The sequence below is a fragment of the Pinus tabuliformis genome, chromosome 2_1 (assembly GCF_031772625.1).
Source record: "Pinus tabuliformis cultivar Carrire ecotype Pingquan chromosome 2_1, CPIR1, whole genome shotgun sequence".
Lineage (NCBI taxonomy): Eukaryota > Viridiplantae > Streptophyta > Pinopsida > Pinales > Pinaceae > Pinus > Pinus tabuliformis.
In genome coordinates this window covers 540,847,885-540,868,978 of record NC_142299.1, presented here as the reverse complement: position 1 = coordinate 540,868,978, position 21,094 = coordinate 540,847,885, and the positions used below count along the sequence as shown (strand labels likewise).

Below are 21,094 nucleotides of genomic sequence, written 5' to 3'. Positions count from 1 at the left end.
TAGAACACTTCCCAGTGCTGTGTCTCTTTGGATTCTGCTTCGATATCATGGATGAGAAGGAAGCAGAAGTCGGTTGATATAAGCACCGCCGAGACCGAATACATAGGTACGAGTATGATCTCGTGTGAAGTTGCATGGTTGCAGAAGCTCTTAAGTGAGCTATTTGTACACATGATGAATACCACTGTGATTCTCTGTGACAACCAGAGGGGGAGTTCGATTATTGAGGAATCTCGTATTCGATGATTGCTCCAGCAGATAGACATCAGATACTACCCTATCTGGGATATGGTAAGTTAATGAGCGAGCAGGCTCCATCGCATTGAGACTGATGTACAAGTCGCAGACATTTTGTCAAAACCCGGGGAAAAGGTCAAATCTGTGACTTTCCCGAATGACTTGGAATCATTGAGAGACCTTCTGATAAGGGTCCTGCATGTTGCATGCATTGAGCTCTGAGAGCTCTGGGGGCTTGGGGTACTTACTAGAGCAACATACGACCATAGGGCGACTCACCCTCCACTAGTGGTGTGCTACGTACAAGATGACAGGTTCAACCTTCCCCTGTGATACCCCGTGGCGACTATGGAACAGGATGATTAGTTCTCTTGTGAGCCGGGATGATTAGTTCTCCCGTGGCAATTGTGGAACAAGATGATTAGTTCTCCTGTGGGCCGGAATTGTAATATTCCTAATTAGCCATGGCTAATTAGAATATTCGATTTTGCTCAATTTTGCCTTCTATAGTTATTTGTAAATAAAAAGGTGAGGAAAAGGGGACATAACTCACTTTTAGAATAAAAAGTCACTTCCTAGTAGCACAATGTTGTGACTTAAAGGGGAGCCAAGGGGGCCAAAGGACCATGCAAAGATGGGGCCCACGCAGACACTTGGAGGGACTGCGCAGATGGAAAGGGAACACGTGGCAAGAGGGGATTACGTTGGAGGAGGTGAGCCTTGGGATTGGGAGAGGCCAATGCTATAAAGGAGAGAGGAGCCCCCTCATTTTGTCATTCGATTATGTGCATTTGAGCTAGTCACTTCGACTTAGAGCACGCTGGCTGTTTAGCTAGTCTGCAGCATTGTTTAGTGCATTAAGTGTCTCCGTTCGGAGATCTCACCCTTAGCCCCAGGGGACTTTGAGTGCCTACTCGGGCAAGGTATTTTCCGCAATCTTTTTGCGGTAGTTTTGATCATTGGCATTGAGGTGGAGCTGAGCATTGGGAGACTGTGCAGTGTTGAGAGAGAGGGACGCAGTTCTTCTGGGAGCAATTCCGGGTTGAGGATTTGTGGAGGAGTTGAGCTGGGATATTGAGCAAGGGATCAGCTCTTGCATATTGGAGGGGTTTGGCAGAGTTTCAGGCAGTATTTTGGAGGATTTTACTCAGTGGCAGCGCAGGGCCTTGAGAGATTGCGTCATTCCCCAAGGAGGCGATTTTCGGGGGTCGGCCATTTCAGAAAAGCTTTCTGGGTTTTTATGGGTTTTCTAAGTAGGGGCGGATTCCAGAGTTTCAGCATTTTCTAAGGAGGAGAACAACCCCAAATCCTCATTTGATTCCAGCAGTAGCAGCAACACAGCAGTTCTCTAGCAATTTGGACGCAATTCAGAGAAAGGCCATTTCTTTACCATTCTGAGTGTATTTCTTCACTTGCCTTGTGCAAGTCGAAGTTCTATCTTTCTGATCGCCTCTTGTACTCTTTCCATGACTCAGTATAATAAAATGGCTTAGCATTTCTCTCTGCATTTCTCGAGTATCTACTTATATTCCATGTATACATGATTGTATGTTGCATTACTGTTATTTCTCTGGTTGGAGTTTGCTTGTGTTTGAGGGATATCTCTGATAAAGGATATTACAGTGGTATCAGAGCATAGATCTGGCTCAGCCTGTGGAGCTAGCAGTCTATGACACCGAGGGAAAAGCCCTACATCTGTTACAGAGGTAAGAGATACAGAGACGTTGGGCGTAGGTTAGAGAACACCTACGGAGAGGGAGACTATGTTCCTGTGGTGGACGCAGGACAGGAGGAGCCTGTGGTGGACGCAGAGCAAGAGAATCCAATGGCAGATGATGACGGGAAGAAATTTGCGGACATGCTCCTCAAATCAGTGCAGGATCTGTCGAGGCAGATCGAGGTGATGGGGCAAAGATTCACAGTGGTGGAGGCTAGACAATGTGAGGACCCACGAGTTTTCCAGGTTGGCATGGGATCGGGTACATCCCACCATTTGCCAGAGCACGGTGCCACTCAGCATGATACAACTCAGCAGATGGCCTCACATGCCCCTACATGTTCTACCATGCCCACTTTCCTAGGAGCAAACACGGGGGCCAGAACCCAACAGGAGGCAGAGCCTGGTCATATGGGTGATTATTTTGCAGAGTACCAGGCCTATGGGCAGGAGTTCAGGGATGCTCTCTCATTCAGAGACTTTCTTCAACTCCAGCGGGATAGTAGACCCCGCAATCATCATAGAGGATACCGACATTATCATGATGGAGACACCCACCGCATAGCTAGTAGATTCCACTTGCCTACGTTTGATGGCTCATCAAACAGTTTGGCAAAGTCTTGGGTAGAGAAGCTGGACATCTATTTCCAGCTTAACCAGATGTCAGAGACAGAGGCCATCAGCATAGTGTTGATGCAAGGAGTGAAGGAGGAAGGCACATTGAGGATGTGCATTGACTACAAGGCCCTGAACAAGAAGACACTAAAGAATAGGTACCCCATACCCAGGATCGATGAGTTGATGGATGAGTTTTGAGGAGCACAGTTCTTCTCAAAGATTGATTTGAGATCTGGGTACCATCAGATTCGCGTGAGGGAGCAGGACATTCCCAAGACCGCCTTTAGGTGTCACTATGGGCACTTTGAGTTTTTGGTGATGCCCTTCCGGCTAACCAATGCCCCAGCTACATTCCAGTCCTGCATGAATCACATCTTCCGCAGTCACTTAAGGAAGTTTGTGTTGGTGTTCTTTCATGATATTCTCATTCGTAGGACTTGGGAGGAGCATCTCCAGCACATTGAGACAGTGTTGCGCATCTTGAAGGAGCAGTAGTTCTATGCCAAGCTCTCCAAGTGTGAGTTTGGGTTGACGGAGATGTTGTACTTGGGACACATCATAGGGGTGGACGGAGCGAGAGTCCATGAGGAGAAGATCAAGGCCATTAGGGATTGGGCAGAGCCGAGGAACGTGACAAAACTTCGAGGATTCATTGGCATCTGTACTTACTACCAGAAGTTCGTCAAGAGTTTCTCACAGCTTGCTACACCCCTGACAGATCTGACGAGGAAGGGGGCATTTAGTTGGTTGGATACAGCGCAGCGAGCCTTTGATAGGCTCAAGGAGGTTATGAGCAGCTACCCAGTGCTTGTATTGTCGGATTTTTTGCAGCCATTTGTTTTGGAGTGTGATGCATTGGGAGAGGGGATCAGCATAGTGTTGATGCAAGGAGGTCACCCTATAGCCTTTGAGAGCCGGAAGCTCCTTCTGCATGAGACGTTGTATTCTATATACGACAAGGAGACGCTGGCCATCATGCATGCATTGGCTAAGTACCAGCAGTATTTGGTGGGTAACAGGTTCCGGGTGAGGACTGATCACAACAGCCTCAAGTTCTTTTTGGAGCAGAAGAAGCTACAGGAGAGGCAGCAAAAGTGGATCATTAAGATCCAAGCGTATGACTTTGACATTGAGTATGTCAAGGGTAAGAACAACGTGGTAGCAGATGCCCTTTCACGTAGACCAGCCACGTTGTCTCTTATGAGCTTGGACGCAGACTGGAAGGCTCGACTCTTAGTGGAGTACTCCAAGGACAGATTTGCATGTGAGGTTCTGGATGGGCAGGTGGCGGATGACAGGTACAGGGTGGTCGATAAGATCATCTACTACAGGGACCGGATCTTCTTGACTGAGGGGTCTTAGCTCAAGAAAAAGATACTTCAGGTGTCACATAATTAATCATTGGCAGGTCATCAAGGGTTTACCAAAACCTATAGGGCTAATAGAGAGAAGTTCTCATGGAAGGGCCTCAAGGAGGACATACTCCAGCATATCCGAGAGTGCGATGTTTGCCAGAGGAACAAGGGGGAGATGAGCCATCCCACAGGATTATTGCAGCCTCTCCCCATTCCGGAGGGGAAATGGGACTGTATTTCGATGGACTTCATCACATGGTTGCCCATGGTGCAAGGCAAGGATTGTATCTTTGTCGTCGTTGATCGACTGACAAAGTACACACATGTTTTTGCCATATCCGCACACTACACAGCAGCGCAAGTGGTCGAGCTGTTCTTCAAAGAGGTCTTCAGGCTACATGGTCTTCCTAAGACCATCACTAGTGACAGGGACAACCGTTTCATGGGCGGATTTTGGCAGGAGCTTTTCTGGTTGGTGGGGACAGAGTTGACACCGAGTACCAGTTATCACCCAAAGACGGACGGGCAGATAGAGATAGTTAACAAGTGGTTGGAGGGCTACTTGCATAACTATGTCAGTGGGCAGCGGCGAGCATGGCTGAAGTGGCTGCATCTGGGGGAGTACTGCTACAACACTACACATCACATGTCCATCGGTATGTCACCATTCTATGCTTTGTATGGATATCATCCTTTATCTTTTGCTGACGTGATGTTTGGTGCTAGCAAGGCTCCGAGAGCCAAGATTTGGATCCAAGAGAGTCAGGATATTCTCCGAGCTCTCAAGGATAACATGGCTACAGCGCAGAACCAACAGAAGCTATATGCTGACAGGGGTCGGGTGGAGAGACAGTTTGAGGTAGGAGACTTGGTCTACCTACGATTACAGCCATACCGACAGTCGTCACTGAAGCAAAAGGGGGCTGAAAAGCTCAAGCCCCGCTTTTATGGGCCATACAGGGTGATACGCAGGATTGGACAGGTAGCATATGAGTTGGAGTTGCCCCAAGGCAGCAAGATTCATAACATTTTCCACGTATCATGCCTGAAGAAGGCGTTGGGACAGCATGTGACAGTGACAGATGAGCTACCACCCACGGATGATGAGGGGCATTTGGTGTTGCAGCCAGAGGCTATTATTGATACCAGGGAGAGGCAGCTACGGAGCAGGACGGTCCAGGAATTCTTGGTGAGGTGGAAGAATTTACCGGATGAGGATGCCACTTGGGAGAGTGAGAAAATTTTGCAGCATCCGTCACTTCAGTTTCTTGAGGACAAGCAACATTTTGCCGAGGGACACTGTAATATTCCTAATTAACCATGGCTAATTAGAATATTCGATTTTGCTCAATTTTGCCTTCTATAGTTATTTGTAAATAAAAAGGTGAGGAAAAGGGGACATAACTCACTTTTAGAATAAAACGTCACTTCCTAGTAGCACAACGTTGTGACTTAAAGGGGAGCCAAGGGGGCCAAAGGACCATGTAGAGATGGGGCCCACGCAGACACTTGGAGGGATTGCACAGATGGAAAGGGAACACGTGGCAATAGGGGATTACGTTGGAGGAGGTGAGCCTTGGGATTGGGAGAGGCCAATGCTATAAAGGAGAGAGGAGCCCCCCCTCATTTTGTCATTTGATTATGTGCATTTGAGCTAGTCACTTCGACTTAGAGCACGCTAGTTGTTTAGCTAGTCTGCAGCACTGTTTAGTGCACTGAGTGTCTCCGTTCGGAGATCTCACCCTTAGCCCCGGGGGACTTCGAGTGCCTACTCGGGCAAGGTATTTTCCGCAGTATTTTTGCAGTAGTTTTGATCTTTGGCATTAAGCTGGAGCTGAGCATTGGGAGACTGCGCAGTCTTGAGAGAGGGACGCAATTCTTCTAGGAGCAGTTCCGGGTTGAGGATTTGTGTAGGAGTTGAGCTGGGATATTGAGCAAGGGATCAGCTCTTGCATATTGGAGGGGTTTGGCAGAGTTTCAGGCAGTATTTTGGAGGATTCTACTCAGTGGCAGCGCAAGGCCTTAAGGGATTGCGTGATTCCCCAAGGGGCGATTTTTGGGGGTCAGCCATTTCAGAAAAGCTCTTTGGGTTTTTTTGAGTAGGGGCGGATTCCAGAGTTTCAGCATTTTTTGAGGAGGGGAACAGCCCCAAATCCTCATTTGATTCCAGCAGTAGCAGCAGCACAGCAGTTCTCCGGCAGTTTGGACGCAGTTTAGAGAGAGGCCATTTCCTTACCATTCTAAGTGTATTTCTTCACTTGCCTTGTGCAAGTCGAGGTGCTATCTTTCTGATCACCTCTTGTACTCTTTCCATTACTCAGTATAATAAAATGGCTTAGCATTTCTCTCTGCATTTCTCGAGTATCTGCTTATATTCCATGTATACATTATTGTATGTTGCATTACTGTTATTTCTCTGGTTGGAGTTTGCTTGTGTTTGAGGGATATCTCTGATAAGGGATATTACAGGAATGATAAGTTCTCCCGTGGCAACTGTGGAACAGGATGTTTAGTTCTCCTGTGGGCCGGGATGATTAGTTCTCCCGTGGCAACTGTGGAACAGGATGATTAGTTCTCCTGTGGGTCGAGATGATTAGTTCTCTCGTGGCAACTGTGAAATAGGATGATTAGTTCTCCCATGGCGACTGTGAGGCAGGATGATTCATTCTCCTGTCAAGGCATCCTACCCATGCAGTCTAGGACTCATGGGAAGTACCTCTCATCTGATCAATGAGTGGGGAAATGGGGTTAGGGACCATAGTAGTACTATCGATGGGCGCATCGCTGTATCTACCGTACTCCCTATGCTAGGATGACCTCCATTGATCTGGGATCAGTATGAGTGGTTTGAGACACTCCCTTGTGATATTGATCTAGGATCAATAAAACTGAGTTCGGGTCAGTAAAAGTGATGTGACACACTCTCTTTAGATGAAACTGACTTCGGGTGAGTAGAGAATGGTATGAGACATTCTCGATCAATTCTTCTTCTTCATGCTTTAGCAGAGCATAGCAAAGCAGAGCAGAACAGAGCAGAGCAAAGCAGAGGTCAGCAGAGCAGAGCAGTGCAGGGCACTGATGGCAGAGATAGTATAGTCGGACATATGGATCAGCGGATGGAGTTCTCCCTAGTTGAAAGGGAGTGTTAAAATTGGAAACTAGGGCCAAACACCATGTGGGTCATCTTATTAATGGAAGTTGATATTTTTCTTGGATCCCTCTCATCGAGAGGTGTAGGATTGATCTAAAGATCATCCGATTCCGATAAGTATTCATGGAGATATGAATTTATTTGTGTTATGGGACAATTCGTCAAGGTCGGCCTGCAACCAAATAAACCCCACTTGTGCTCAACGTTTTAGTATAAATAGAGGTGGCCTTCAAGTCATTTCAACACACTTCGATCTCTGCCTCTCTACTTGCCCTTTGGTTTTAGTAGGAGGATAGATCCTAAGGGATAACGCTGCCCTAATCCAGAAGTCAAAACTGCCGGAACAGCCGGGAAAGATGACGCAAAGGGCAGAAGCCTGAATTGCCGGGAACTGCCAGAACTGTCGGAATTTATGAGTACTGCTGAAACTGTCGGGAACTGCCAGGAATTGCTGGGAATTGCCGAAACTACAGGGAATAGCTAGAATTGTTGGAATCGTCAGGAATTACCAAAACTACCGGAACTGCCGGGAAAAGCCAGAATTGTCGGGAAAAGCTAGAACTGCCGGAACTGCGGGGAAAAGCCGAGACTGTCGAGAAAAGCTAGAACTGCCAGGAAAAGCCAGAACTGTCGGGAAAAGCCAAAACTGCCGGAAATAGCCGGAATTGCCGGAATCGCTGGGAACTGACGGAACTGTGGCGAACTACCAGAACTGTCGGGAAAAGCCGGAACTGCCAGAATTGTCGAGAATAGTCGGAATTTTCGGGAACTGTCGGAACTGCCGGGAATAGCCGGAACTGCTAGAACTGTCGGGAAATGCCGGAACTACTGGGAACTGCCGGGAAAAGCTGGAACTGTAAGGAAAATCTGGAACTGCCAGGAAAAGCCGGAACTGCCGGGAATTGTCAGAATTGCTGGAACTGCCGAGAACAGCTGGATTTGTCGGCACTGTCTGGAACTGTCGGAACTGTCGGGAATAGTTGGAACTGCCGGAACTGCCAGAGCATCTGTCTCTGAAGGAGAGCAGCATGCTAGGGACAGCAAGGGACAACAAGCAAGCAAGATGCAACCAACACATAGGTCAGTATGGCAACATGGTGCAATAATGGCACATAATGCAATACAGTGATGGGTATAATCATGATTAATGAAGCATGATGAGATGCAGCATAGTGATGATGGGTGCAGCATGGTGCAGCGCAGTGAGGTGCAGGATGATGACGAAATGCAATAATAGGTGAAGGAGTCACCTTGGAGAATCAGTTGAAGCAGCATGTCTTCAACTGATCTCATGTATCATCTTCTTAGAGATGATCTATGCTCTTATCTAGATAATTCAAAGTGTTAATTCTGTTGTAAATGTACTATCTCTCTCTCTCTGCTGAACTATTGAAGAACATATAAGAAGAACTGATCAAGGGTTTCCCCACATTGGGGTTTGTCCCTGGCTAGCGCCACATCTTATGTCCTCTTGTCTTGGCTTGTCTTCTGCGATTTATGTTTATGTTCTATCTGCAATTTACTTTAATGTTGATGTGATTGCTAATCTGGAAAAGATATTGAGCTCACTGTGAAAATTGAAATAAATTGCTCTAAGCGTAGAACATACCTAAAATTAACATTAAGTCTGGCTTCATGGACTATAATTTAGGGTAGCATAGGTCTCTTTAGAAAACCCTTTCAACTCCACGTCTAGGGTTTCCCCTTGACTATGATAAGGGCTCTCCTTGGCAGCGTATAAGAAGTTGTGTCTCCTCTATGACAGCGTTAGGGTATAGGGCATCCTCTAGGGCAGCGTGACATCTTAAGATCTCTCCTCTCACCAAAAACCAAAGACAAGTGGAGAGGAAGAGATCACAAGAGGTGTGTGTCAAATGAATTGTAAGCCACCTCTTTCTATAGTAAAAGTTGAGGATAGATGGGAGCAATTTGGTCGCTGGCCGACCTTGACAAATTGTCGCATAACACAAATAAATTCATATCTCCATGAATACATGTCAGAATCGAATGATCTTTAGATCAATCCTACACCTCTCGACGAGAGGAATCCAAGAAAAATATCAGCTGCCATAAATGAGAAGACCCACATGGAGTTTGGCCCTAGTTTCCAAATTTAACAATTATTAACTTTAAGTTCTCTTCATCAAGCAATTATCAAAAACATAAAGATCACAAAGTGACAAAGAACACCAAAAATTAGACTCAAAACTAGGGCAAAACCCCACCAAGGGGAAAACAAAAAATCACCCTTTTATAGAATCAGATCAAAGAGAGATCCAAAACCCAAGACCAAGACTGCCACAAATACCCAAGTCAGTGCTCCTTCAGATCTCTTCCAACTAAGTCAAAGTCAACTTGGTCAAATGATGTCAAATCTGGTCAAATCAAATAATTTTGGACCTATAATTTCGTAGAGTTGCCCAAGCACCTTTGCACTTGTGAACAAAACAAGCCAAAAATCCAAACTTTCTCTCTCCTTTTACTTTTCTTCATTGTTTTGACTTCCCTATATTTCTTCTTGTGTTTTGCATAGAAATCGATGTGTGATATGTGGATGAATGAGCTCGAAGTGAGTTCTATTTATAGCTGTCTAGAAGGTCGAATAGCTGCCTCTTCTAGGTTGACTTGTCCAGGCAGGGCTGCCTTGGTTTTGTGGATGACAATTTTGACTTTTTGACTCAAATAAAATAATTTTTCTTTTTCATACAAGGAGTCCAAATAGGACTTCGACTCAAACACATTTCTTTGACTCGTAATAAATTTTCTTTTCACTCAATAAACCCTAGAAGCATGAAGAACATGACTAGAAATAAAAATAATAATAATGAATGAATGAATATAATAAGTACATCAATGATACATTTGTATTACATTATGAAGACACTAGTTACATTTTCGACACGTCATTGTATCATTCATTCACAAAAATTATTTCTTTCCTTTTGACCATTATGATATGAGCTGTTCTCCCATTTTTATTTGATGGTTCTAGAAATAAAATTTTCGGCTCATTACAAGGGTCCAACAAGAAAGAAATAAATTTTAGTTGTACTTATATCACATCTTGACATTATCCAAGAGACCTTCAACCATATTTCGAACTGGTGCAATTGTGATAAGTTAATTGAATAAAGTACATGGCAAGTCAGTTATGTATGTTTTACTAAATAGCAAATATTCCATATTGAGATATGTAAAGTCAATTTGCCACAAAATTTTCCATTGCAGCAAGATAACGTGGATGTGCTTCACTTAATGCTAAATTTCTCGATATCAAGAATATCGATTGATAGTCTTGCTACTCTAAGGTGAGCCAATGGACCTTCCCCTGAAATAATGTGGAGTTTTGATCCTGAATGTGTTGTCAACGTTTCTTGGCAAATTGACAAACCCAAATATGTGTTTCATTGTCTTTGGCTTGCCATGGAATAGACAAAGTATGTCTATGAGCCCACTCTCTGTTAATAGGGCCTTCGATGGGAGCCCTAGAGTAATAACCAACCATGCAAAGGGCTGTAATTTTTAGCTGAGATGAAGGGAGATGCAAATATGTTTCTGGAAATGAGATCAGCTCATTTCAATGGTTTTGTTATAACTCAGGTGTAGGGGTGTATGCAATCCTTAACTAAAGGATTTCTTCTTATTAAAGATGCAAAAATTCCAGATTTATTCAGACTTTATTTCTGCACTAGCAGCACTAAGGCAGAAGATATGAGACGTACCACAATATATACAATTCTACATATTTTTTCCTTTTCTTTTCTAAATATATTGTGTTAATATAAAAGGTAATTTTAAAATAAAAGAGAGAAAAGGGAAAAAAGTTATATTGATTGAAAAATTTCATCCTTTTCCACCAACACGCTGCAGTGTGGTGTTTGACAACAAAAGCTTTAGATCGTTTAACCTGTTTTCACCTAGCAGGTAGTGCTTGTGAATCTGCATGTTTTAAGTGTTAATATATTTTTGAAAGATTGCAGCTGAAAGGAAACTATAGAACAGAAATTTCTATTCAAGATATCAAAACAAGATTCTAGAACTAAATACCTTAGTAGTGGGAACACTGAAATTGGATGGCCATTGATTTGAAAATATCCTCTGCAACTGTGCCGCACAAAGCATGCTTTCAATTCGGTGCATTACGGAAGGTAGAAATGAAAAAGTGTACAGAATACTTAGAGATATGGGCAAACAGACAAGCTTGCATAGCTCCGGTGGTAGTTCTACTGTAGAATTGCTAGCAGAAGCTGCAAAAGCACAAATGTAAAGTAAATTAAACAACAAAACAATAAATTATAAAATGCAGCAAACATAAAGTTCAAATCCTTATGAAAAATATATAATAGTAAAAATGGTCTTGCAGTTGGGATTTTTTATTCTTGAGAAATTTGAATTTAATCCTTGTCGTTTAAGAGAGAATAACATCATTTTGTCTATTCTTGTATAAAATATCAGACTTGCTTTGCTCCATGAACAAATTACCAAAAATTAGGATGCCAGCCAAATTTGTATGGAAAATTTTGCATGACACTTTTAGACAGTCAACCTTGTCACAGTTGAAATCTGTCTCATGGTTTGGGTTCGAGTTCGAGTTTGACAATGATAAAGTTCGATTCGAATCTGAATTTAGCAATGAGGTTCGGATAAGGATCGCCATCCATATATATATATATATATAAACTTGAAAGTTAATATTATATATTATATTAATCTATTTATAATTAATTACAATAAATAAGATTTATTTATTTATAATATATGTAAGACTAATAAAATTTATAATAATATTAACTTTAATTCTTTTTTAAAATATATTAATTTATTATTTATATATGATAATTTACCTATTCTCTTGGTAACCCATAACCTATCATTTTAGACGGGAAATATTGCTTTAGTTGAATTTTGAACTTGTCGTTTGGCTTTCGTTTGGCTTCATATGTGTTGTCGCCCAGATTGTACAGGCACTGTGACAATGACTTGGGTCGGGGATGTCACTTTGATCCTCGACCTCTCTGTTCCAGCTATCTCCCAACAAGCTATGGGGGGTTGTCCCTATGAAATGTGAGAATGCAAGACTCGTTGGCTACCAACAAGTCCGAGAGACATGATTGAATGGCCTAGCCACTTGGTTGATTTTGGCAAGGTTTTAGAGATCAGATTAAATTACATTGTGAGACCAGTGCCTTATGGAGTCAACCACTTGCTTGATATCAATTGAAGACCAAATGAACGAATGAACAACCGCAGCTTAATCGATGCTTGACTATCCTAGATGAAATACAAATCCTACAAACTAGGTGAAATGCAAGAATCTTGGTTTATTGTAATTAGATGCCTAAGTAAGTGTACCCCTTGATCTTTATCTCTATTGAGCCTAGTATCTAAACTAAGTGATAGAGAGAAGTCAAGGTGAAGCAACGAAGGGCTTGGTTAATGATCCCTCTCTTTTAAATCTAACGTACCCGATGCCTCCGGCGCTGCAAACACTATGGCTCTAACAACTACAAGGTCACCATTTTAAATGCTAGAGGGGCTAGACTTCTCAAGAAAAGATCAGAAGGGCGGTACTATATTTCTATCAACCAAGCTTATGCTTGGAGGTAAATTATTAATGCAAGATGAGTTCTAGGATGAGATGCAAGATTATTGAGTGTCTTCTTAAGGTAAGATTGTTTAATGTTCTTTTAAGTACTTAGTTATGATTGATCTTAAGTTATGGCGACAAGTAATCAACAATGGTAAATAAGAGACAATCTCAACCACAAGGAAATGTGCCAATTTTACAAGTGCCAACAAGATACAAGAGATAACCAAGAAGTAATTTACCAAGTGTTAGATAATCACAAGATAAATGCTCTTAAAGGAAAGATTACCAATATGCCAAAGATCCACAACAGGTATGAAACAATAATGGAAAGAAAAGCACTTAAATATATTACTCAATTGCTCAAGATGATTAATGCTCCTTAGACACTTAGAATTCTTCCAAGTTTTGTCAACAAGACAATGCCAATATTGCAATTAGATTATTCAATGTTAACAAAAGATGCTAATGACAATTATTCAAGAGACATTCAATTAGATTCACAAGGCCGCAAGTTAAGAACACTTAGATCTTTAACACCAATGTGTAAGAGAACAAGAGATACAAATATCAAAATGAATTATTAGATTTATCCACTTAAGCAACCATTCAAAAAGATTATTGGATTATGTCAAGTGCTTTAGAGAGTGAGCTTACTTAGTGAAAAAATGATGCTTTGAAGTTCATTCAATTCACGAGAGAACAATATGTTAGATGCTAGCAATCTTGTTCGCAATAGCACATTAAACAATGTAAGCAAATCCTTTCCACACAATGAGCAATTATTATTAATATGGCATAACCAAGTGTAAACTTTTATGATAGCAGTGAATACATCTATTTTAGAGAACTTTAGATGCAAGTATGAGAAGCTTAAGAACAGCAAAATGCAAATGAGGGAAACTACTATCAAAAACTACTTTGCCAAAACCAAGATCTTTAATCAAATAGCTTCCTTTATGTGCCAATGTCACTGTTATATTTCAAACTGTTGATTTCTGGTAGCATCGAATCTGCTCTATGCCTCAAAATTTGCACGAAGGTTAGGACACATGTATTCTAAAATACCCAGAATCGTTTTCGGAATTTCCACTCGAAGTCAGTTTTATTAAAATAATTAATTATTTTTAATGCATGCCTAAGTCTAAACTTAGGAAATTAAAATAATTAAAGGGTATTAATAAAACTCGATGTGAATCTTCTAGAAAAATAAGGAGATCATGTCAATATGATTTGAGCCATTGATTAGAATTTTATCTGGGCCGTTCATTACTCAATGAGAAGTTTATAAGAAGGACTTCGATGGACATTTGGAAGACACATCGAGTGGGATCAAGAGATCGATTTCTCAAGAGAGCAGCGCAGAGCACCCAAAGAGATCATCGACGAGATTCTTGCAGTGAGGGGCAGGGATAGTTTTTCGGAGGAAGTTTTTCTGATTCAGAGAGTGCAAGGCAGAGAGGGCAGAGAGTAGTCCGGAGAGGCGGCGTAATGCCATGCAGAGGCAGCACAGAGCTACGTTGTGGCAGTGCAGAGCTTCATTTCTGCTGGGGAATAGTCGGGATCTAGTGCTAGAGCTGGGGTGTGAGACCGGGAGGCCAGAGGGCCGAAGTTTCTAGCTAGCAGGAGATCAAGAGGAGGTGCAGCGCAGTCCCAGCAACAATGACGTAGTAACTGCATAGGTGTGACACAATGCTATGCAGAGGCTCATCTCCAGTGCAGATCAATGTCAAATTTTACAGTGACACGGTGAGATCATCTCACTATCTTTTGTCCAGTTAGATCTCTATATAGAATTGCCAGTTTAGGCATCTAAAGAATTGTATTAAAAAACTAGTTCATAATAATACAAACCCTCAGCTGCTGCACTGGTTTTCCTGCATTGGGTTTTTTAGGGGACATTTGTCCAAAAACAATGGTGTCACTTGTGTGTGGTTATTTCTTCTTGCTCAGTTCTTGTTTCCGCATATAATTTAATTAGTGAAGGTTGCAATCGTATTTACTTCGATATTTACAGTGTAACACAGTAAATAACTTGCATGAAAAAACAAGTAGGAGAAGTAATATCAGTTTGTTGTAGTAGGGATTTGGGTCTCCAAATTTACACATGGTACCAGAGGGCAGGTGAAGCAAGAGAGTAGACCAGAAGAGCCCAACGTTGAAGAGGAGGGAGATCGAAGTGCTGCATAGGTAGCAGATTGAATCCCCAAAGGGATTGCACAGTCCAAGCTAGGAGGGAAAGATTCTCAACGAAAATCTCTCTCTGAGTGAGTTGACAAGGAGGTAAGATTTCTAGTTCGTGATTTGTCAGTGAAAGAGGGAGCAGTGCAGCAACAGATTCAATGCAGAGCAGTCTTTAGGTGGGACGCATTTTTCTGCAGTATTTGTTGGGTCAGAAAAGCGATAGAAGAAGGAAGAAGACACTTTTTGAGGGAATTTCTTCCCTAGTGAATTTGAGCCAAGGAATTATATTTCTCAGTTGTTGAGCAGCAGTAGCAAGGAGCAGATCTACTAACTCCAGCAGGAAGTGCATAGGCCAGCCTAGTAGTTGCGCAGAGAAGAGAGGGAGCAGTTCAACTTTTGTTGGCAGAGATGGCAACCAATGGTCTGAGAGGTCAAGATCGATTGGATGGAGCATACAACTATGTGATCTCGAAGGCTAGGATCTACTGCCTTCTAGATGAACATGATCTCAAAGCCTATGTCGATAGTGTGGTCGTTGAACCCTCCGGTGCAGATTTGCTCAAGAAGTACAAGGCTGAGATGCCAAAAGCCAAGCGGTTGATCCTCGACGGCGTGAGAGATCATGTTGTGTCACATTGTTGGCAAAGAGACGACCAAAGAGATGTGGGATGCCTTGGCTACGTTGTATCAAGGATCTTTCGAGCAGCGAAAGATCTACTTGGAGGAGAAAATGAGATCCTTGAGGATGCAGAAGGGGGAACGCATTGATCTATTCCTATCAAAGCTTTAGGAAGTCCAAGATCAGTTGGCAGCTGCAGGATCAATGCCCTAGCCTACAGAGATGGTGAGGTTGGCTCTGAATTCAGTCTAAGAAGAATGGAAAGTCTTTGTCCAAAGTATCCTGGGCAAAGAGAAATTGCTGGATTGGGAAGGGCTGTGGGCTGCTCTTCAACAAGAAGAGATGAGGCGAGACTTAGTCAAGTGCAAACTTGATGGCAACAGCAGCAGTGGGATGAAGCCCAAGGAGGAGGAGGAGAATGCAGCCCTTGCATCAAAGGGGAAGCAAGAGCAGTGGAGTAATAAGAAGGACAAGGACGGGAAACATGATCCACAGGCTTCAACCGCAAGGATCGAGGAGGAGAATGCATCCCTTGCATCAAAGGGGCAGCAAGAGCAGCAAAGGAAGAAGAAGGACAAGGACGAGAAACATAATCCATAGGCTGCAACTGCAAGGATTGAGGAGGAGGAGTTTGCCATGATTGCCTAGATACCTCTAGGGGAGAGGTGGGGTGATCTAGTACTCTAGTTCGAAAGAACTACAGATGGGCAGAATTCTTGAGGAATCCACCTCTTGGATCAATACCTTGCTACGGGAGCCCATATCAAAAGTAGCAAGATGGACCAGTGTCAGTGGGTGCAGAGCAATGCCGAAGTGATAGTTGCAGTGGCTAAGAGCGCCAAAGACTTAGCAATGCAGAGCATAGTTGGCAGCAGTGCAGTTGGCACAAAGCAGAGTCAGTAGCAACGCAGAGACTTCAGAGGGTCAATGCAGATACTAGCAGTAGTCAGAACTCTAGCAACAGATGCATCACGCTGAACACCTTTGGTTCAGTATTTTGGATGGTTTCTTAGTTGTAGCAACAACAGATGAGAACAAGTTGCAATGCAGATGCCGTTGGAAACAACATGCAGAGTCAACAATAGCACAGATGCAGCATTTGCGTAGTAGTTGGTGGGCAGAGATGTCAGACATCAGCAACGCAGAGGGAGATGTTACAGATCAGGGTGATGCTTCAGTAGGTTGCATTACTAGAGCAAATTTCTCGCTAAGAGGGAGTTGATTTCTAGTAGCATCAGATGTGCTCTAAGCCTCCAAATTTGTAGAGAGGATATGACACATGTATTCTAGAATACCCAAAAATCGTTTTGGGAAATTTCACCTGGAGACAGATTTATTAAAATAGTTAATTGTCTTTAATGGATGCCTAAGTCTTAACTTAGAAAATTAAAATAATTAAAGGGTATTAATAAAACTAGGTGTGAATCTTTTAGAAAAATACAGAGATCGAGTCAATATGATCTGAGCCATTGATTAGAATTTAATCTGGGTCATTGATTACTCAACGAGAAAATTATAAGAATGACTTTGATGGGAATTTGGAAGATGCATCGAGTGGAATCAAGAGATCGATTTCTCAAGAGAGCAGCCAGAAAGATCATTGAGGAGACTCTTGCAGTGAGGGGCAGGGATAGTTTTCCAGAGGAAGTTTTTTTGATCCAGAGAGTGCAAGGCAAAGAGGGCAGAGAGTAGTCCAGAGAGGCAGCGCAGAGCTTTCGAGGGAGTCTGTATTTCTATTAGGGAACAGCGAAGATCTAGTGTCGGAGGCGGGGTGTGAAACCAGAAGGCCAGAGAGCCGAAGTTTGTAGCTAGCAGGAGATCAAGAGGAGGTGCAATGTAGTCCCAACAGTAGTGACGCAATAACTGCGTAGGTGTGACGCAGTGATGCGCAGAGGCTCATCTCCAGTGCAGATCAATGTTGGATTTTCCAACGACAGGGTGAGATCATCTCACTATCTTTTGTCCAGTTAGATCTCTGTATAGGATTGCCAGTTTGGGCATCTGAAGAATTGTATTCAGAAACTACTACATAATAATACAAACCCTCAGTTGTTGCACCTGTTTTCCCACATTGGGTTTTTTTGGGGACATTTGTCCAAAAACAACGCAATCACTTGCGTGTGGTTATTTCTTCTTGCTCAATTCTTGTTTCCACATATAATTTAATTAGTGAAGGTTGCAGTCATATTTACTTCGATATTTACAATGTAACACAGTAAATGACTTGCGTGAATTAATAAGTAGGAGAAGTAATCTCAGTTTGTTGCAGTAGCGATTTGGGTCTCCAAATTTTCACACAAACCACAGTATGCAATCCCAAAGAGTATGACAGTCATCAATTTTTATGAAATCAAGTCCAAAATTATGTGCCTAATTTATGCAATGTCTTGCTAATTTGTTTGGATGACTTATTAACCAAATTTAGGCCACTTTAATGAGAATTTTTTACCACTATTATGCAAGTAATGATAGTTGTAAGTAAATAATGAGGAGTATTAGGGTTTGAGTGAGCAAACCAATTAGGCTCAAGGCTTAGAAGCAGGCTTAGGAAACTTTCCCACAATTTTTGTTATGAAAAGGCTACCTGCAACCACCACAATTAGTCCAATAATCTCTGCAAACAAACAATGTTAGAGACAAATCATTCAATGATAACCCAAACAAAGAAGGAAAATGACACAATCATAGGCTAGGAAAAAGGCTTTAGGCAAATAGAGGTCATGGTAGGCCTCCTAGAGGTTGCGACTAAGGGAGGCATGGGTTCCGAGAAGCTAGAAGGAGACCCTAAGGCCTGCGGCCTAGGGTATGAGGGTTTGAGGCAAAGGGAAGGCCTTTTAGGCCTGCAGCAGAGGCTAAGGAAGGTTGTCGTGAGGCAGTGGAGGAGAAAGGGGTGATAGGGAAGGCTGACGAAGGGAGAATGAGGGAGGCCGAGGAGGGATAAGGCAGGTCGAGGGAAAGCGAAGGCCATGTAGGAGGGAAGAAAGGTCGTAATGTCATACGGTCAAGATTGGAAGGCTTAACAAGTGTCATGGCAGGGGCTTAGTGGGTTCACAATCAAGACTAGGAGGCCGAATTAGGTTTGCGGCTATGGTTAGAGGGAAAACCAGGGTTGCGGCTAGACTAGATAGGAAAACTTTGGGCCTAGAGGCCCTAAAAATTATCAAATCCTTGCCAAACTTTTTATTTGCTTAAGATCTTCAAATTTCTCCAATTTCTCTGCAAAATTCTTCAATGTTGACCCTACAAATAAAATAGAGACTAGATCTTACCCTCAAATGCCTAGATCTAGTTCCAAACCCCAGCAAATCTTCTTGAATATCTTAGATCTCACCTGCACAAATAAAAACAAAAATACCCAAAACCCCAATATATACAAAATTCAAAAAATAAATCCCAAGCTCCAATAGCTACAAAACAAGGGTTAAAACACATTTTAAAAGAAATTATTTTACAAAAATACATTTACAAGCTATATACAAATATATAATGTTTGTGAAAAAAAAATATTTTTTGAGAAATATTTTTTTAAACAATGAATACAAACAATAGATCAAATGTGTTTCGAAAGTTATTGTATTGCCCACAGCCTTAGTGAAGTAGGAAAAACATACAAAACTACCTAGAGCCCAAACAAGGTCAGCTCTCCTCCTAAGTCTATGAAATTGGAGTCCAAGTGCCAGTTTACCTGCAGACTCTATATATTTCTTCAAGCAAACTTGTTAGACATATGGTGAATTAGATCACCTAAGATAGACCGAAAATCTATCAATAGAATGTTCTTATCACTGACAAATGAATATGCAAGTTGCTAAAAATTTAAGCACATAACTAACATGTACCACATATCATCGGACAAAGAACCCCATGAACTAAACCCCAAAGTTGTTTTATTATGATATTTCAGACGTTCCCAACAGATCAATGGAACAACACCAGTGTTACAAAATTATATAGACCGAAATCAGAATTTTTATCCTGACTTGAGAAAGCAAAATGGCATCTAATTTATAGATAAATCCTCCAAAGGGAGAATAACGGGTAGTTGGCTTGATCCTCGTCAAAATAATCTCAATCGTTGATAAATATTTGATCATCTTTTAATCTCTACCATCGAAAGTATTTATTTTTGAAGAATTTTCGAATTTCTCTTCAAAATTATTTTTTATTAATCCAAAAATAAATATTTTGGATTAATTTCCTCAAAAATTTGATTTCGACTTAACCACTAAGGTCCAAGGGTTTGTGTTTTGTTAAAAAATTCCATTTTTGGCTTGGTGGGGTGAATTCCATTTTTTACCTACGAATTTATTGGTCATTTTCCACTTGGAGAAATTGATTTCTCTAAAATTAATTTTCACTCAAAATTAATTAATTTTCTAGCTTAGGATTTAATTTTATTTTGCCAGAAAAAATAATTAATTGACACTTGAGAGGATTAATTATTTTTCCACCCTCAAATATTTTAGCCATGGTTTCTAGGTATGAGAGACCATGCACTAAAATATTTTTTTACATCAGATAATTACAAATTCAGCCCTCAAAGGCGTAATACACATTCGTTATAGACCCTAAAAAAATTACCCAATTCAGGATATTTTTTAATTTTCTTGAAATTTTAGAATCAATGCACCCCCAACAATGGACAACATACTGCTAATCAGCACAGGTCCAGAATGAAGCAACCTGCTGCTGAATGCAGGTCCCTAAAGGGCCAAGCTGCGTTGGGCCTTAAAAGCACTTAAATAAGGCAGTTAAGCTTAGAAACTCAGGGGTTTTGGGAGAGTCATGCTTAGGGCTTTGTGTAGGGATGATGAAAATGTATTCAAGGATATGAATTGATCCGGTTTAAAGGCTTATTGACCAGATGCGACAAAATGGCCTATAACAAATTGCCCCTTAAAGCGCAAAGTCAAAGATGACAACTAATCACTGAATTTCTTTACCTTCTGACAAGTCAAGATCAAGAACAACTGGGTTAGATCATCATCTGTTACAATACATTTACATCATGACATCTTTGTTGAGGGAGGCATACCCATGCTCAACACATAACCCAGTGTTGCGGGGGAGCGCCCCCCCCCTTCGAACCCGCTCCTGAAGCGCGCTCCGAGCGGGAGCGCGGGAGCGCGCTCCCAAAATCGCTCCCAGACAGGAGCGATTTTCGGGAGCGCGCTCCCGTAAAAAAATTTACGCTCCCTGGTCTGTTAGGGAGCGACTCAGGGAGCGATCGCTCCCGGAGCGTTTTTTAATGCCCGGGAGCGATCGGGGAGCGATCGCTCCCTGATCGCTCCCGGGCATTAAAAAACGCTCAGGGAGCGAATCGGGCCAGGCCGGGAGCGAATCTGGCCGGGACGGGAGCGGTTCGGCGGAAAAAAAATCCGCCGGACCCGAAAAAATTAAAAATTTTAGAAATTTTTTTTTGTTTTATAAGGCCAATGGGCCAAAAAAACATTCATTATCACTTCATTGAGCAAGTTTGGAGCTGGAGCAAGAGCATTGGAGCGAAGAGCAAGTGCTGAGGAGCGAGGAGCAACTGCCAAGGAGCGAGGAGCAAGCCTGCAGAGGTAAGTAACTTAGTAATCTAGTTAGTTTAGCTGGTTAGGTAGTTAATTTAGTTGATTTAATT

At 42.2% G+C, this 21,094-nt stretch overlaps 1 protein-coding gene across 4 annotated transcripts in view; it reads right to left on the bottom strand.

Annotated features, from left to right (window-relative positions):
• DCL2 (dicer-like 2) overlaps positions 1–21,094 on the bottom strand; it is a 538,569-nt gene that overhangs the window by 141,719 nt on the left and 375,756 nt on the right. For all 4 annotated transcript variants that reach the window (XM_089402947.1, XM_089402946.1, XM_089402944.1 and 1 more), the window contains exon 18: positions 11,126–11,325. In XM_089402947.1, the coding sequence (XP_089259073.1) occupies positions 11,126–11,325 (200 nt within the window). The remainder of the gene's footprint in view (positions 1–11,125; positions 11,326–21,094) is intronic.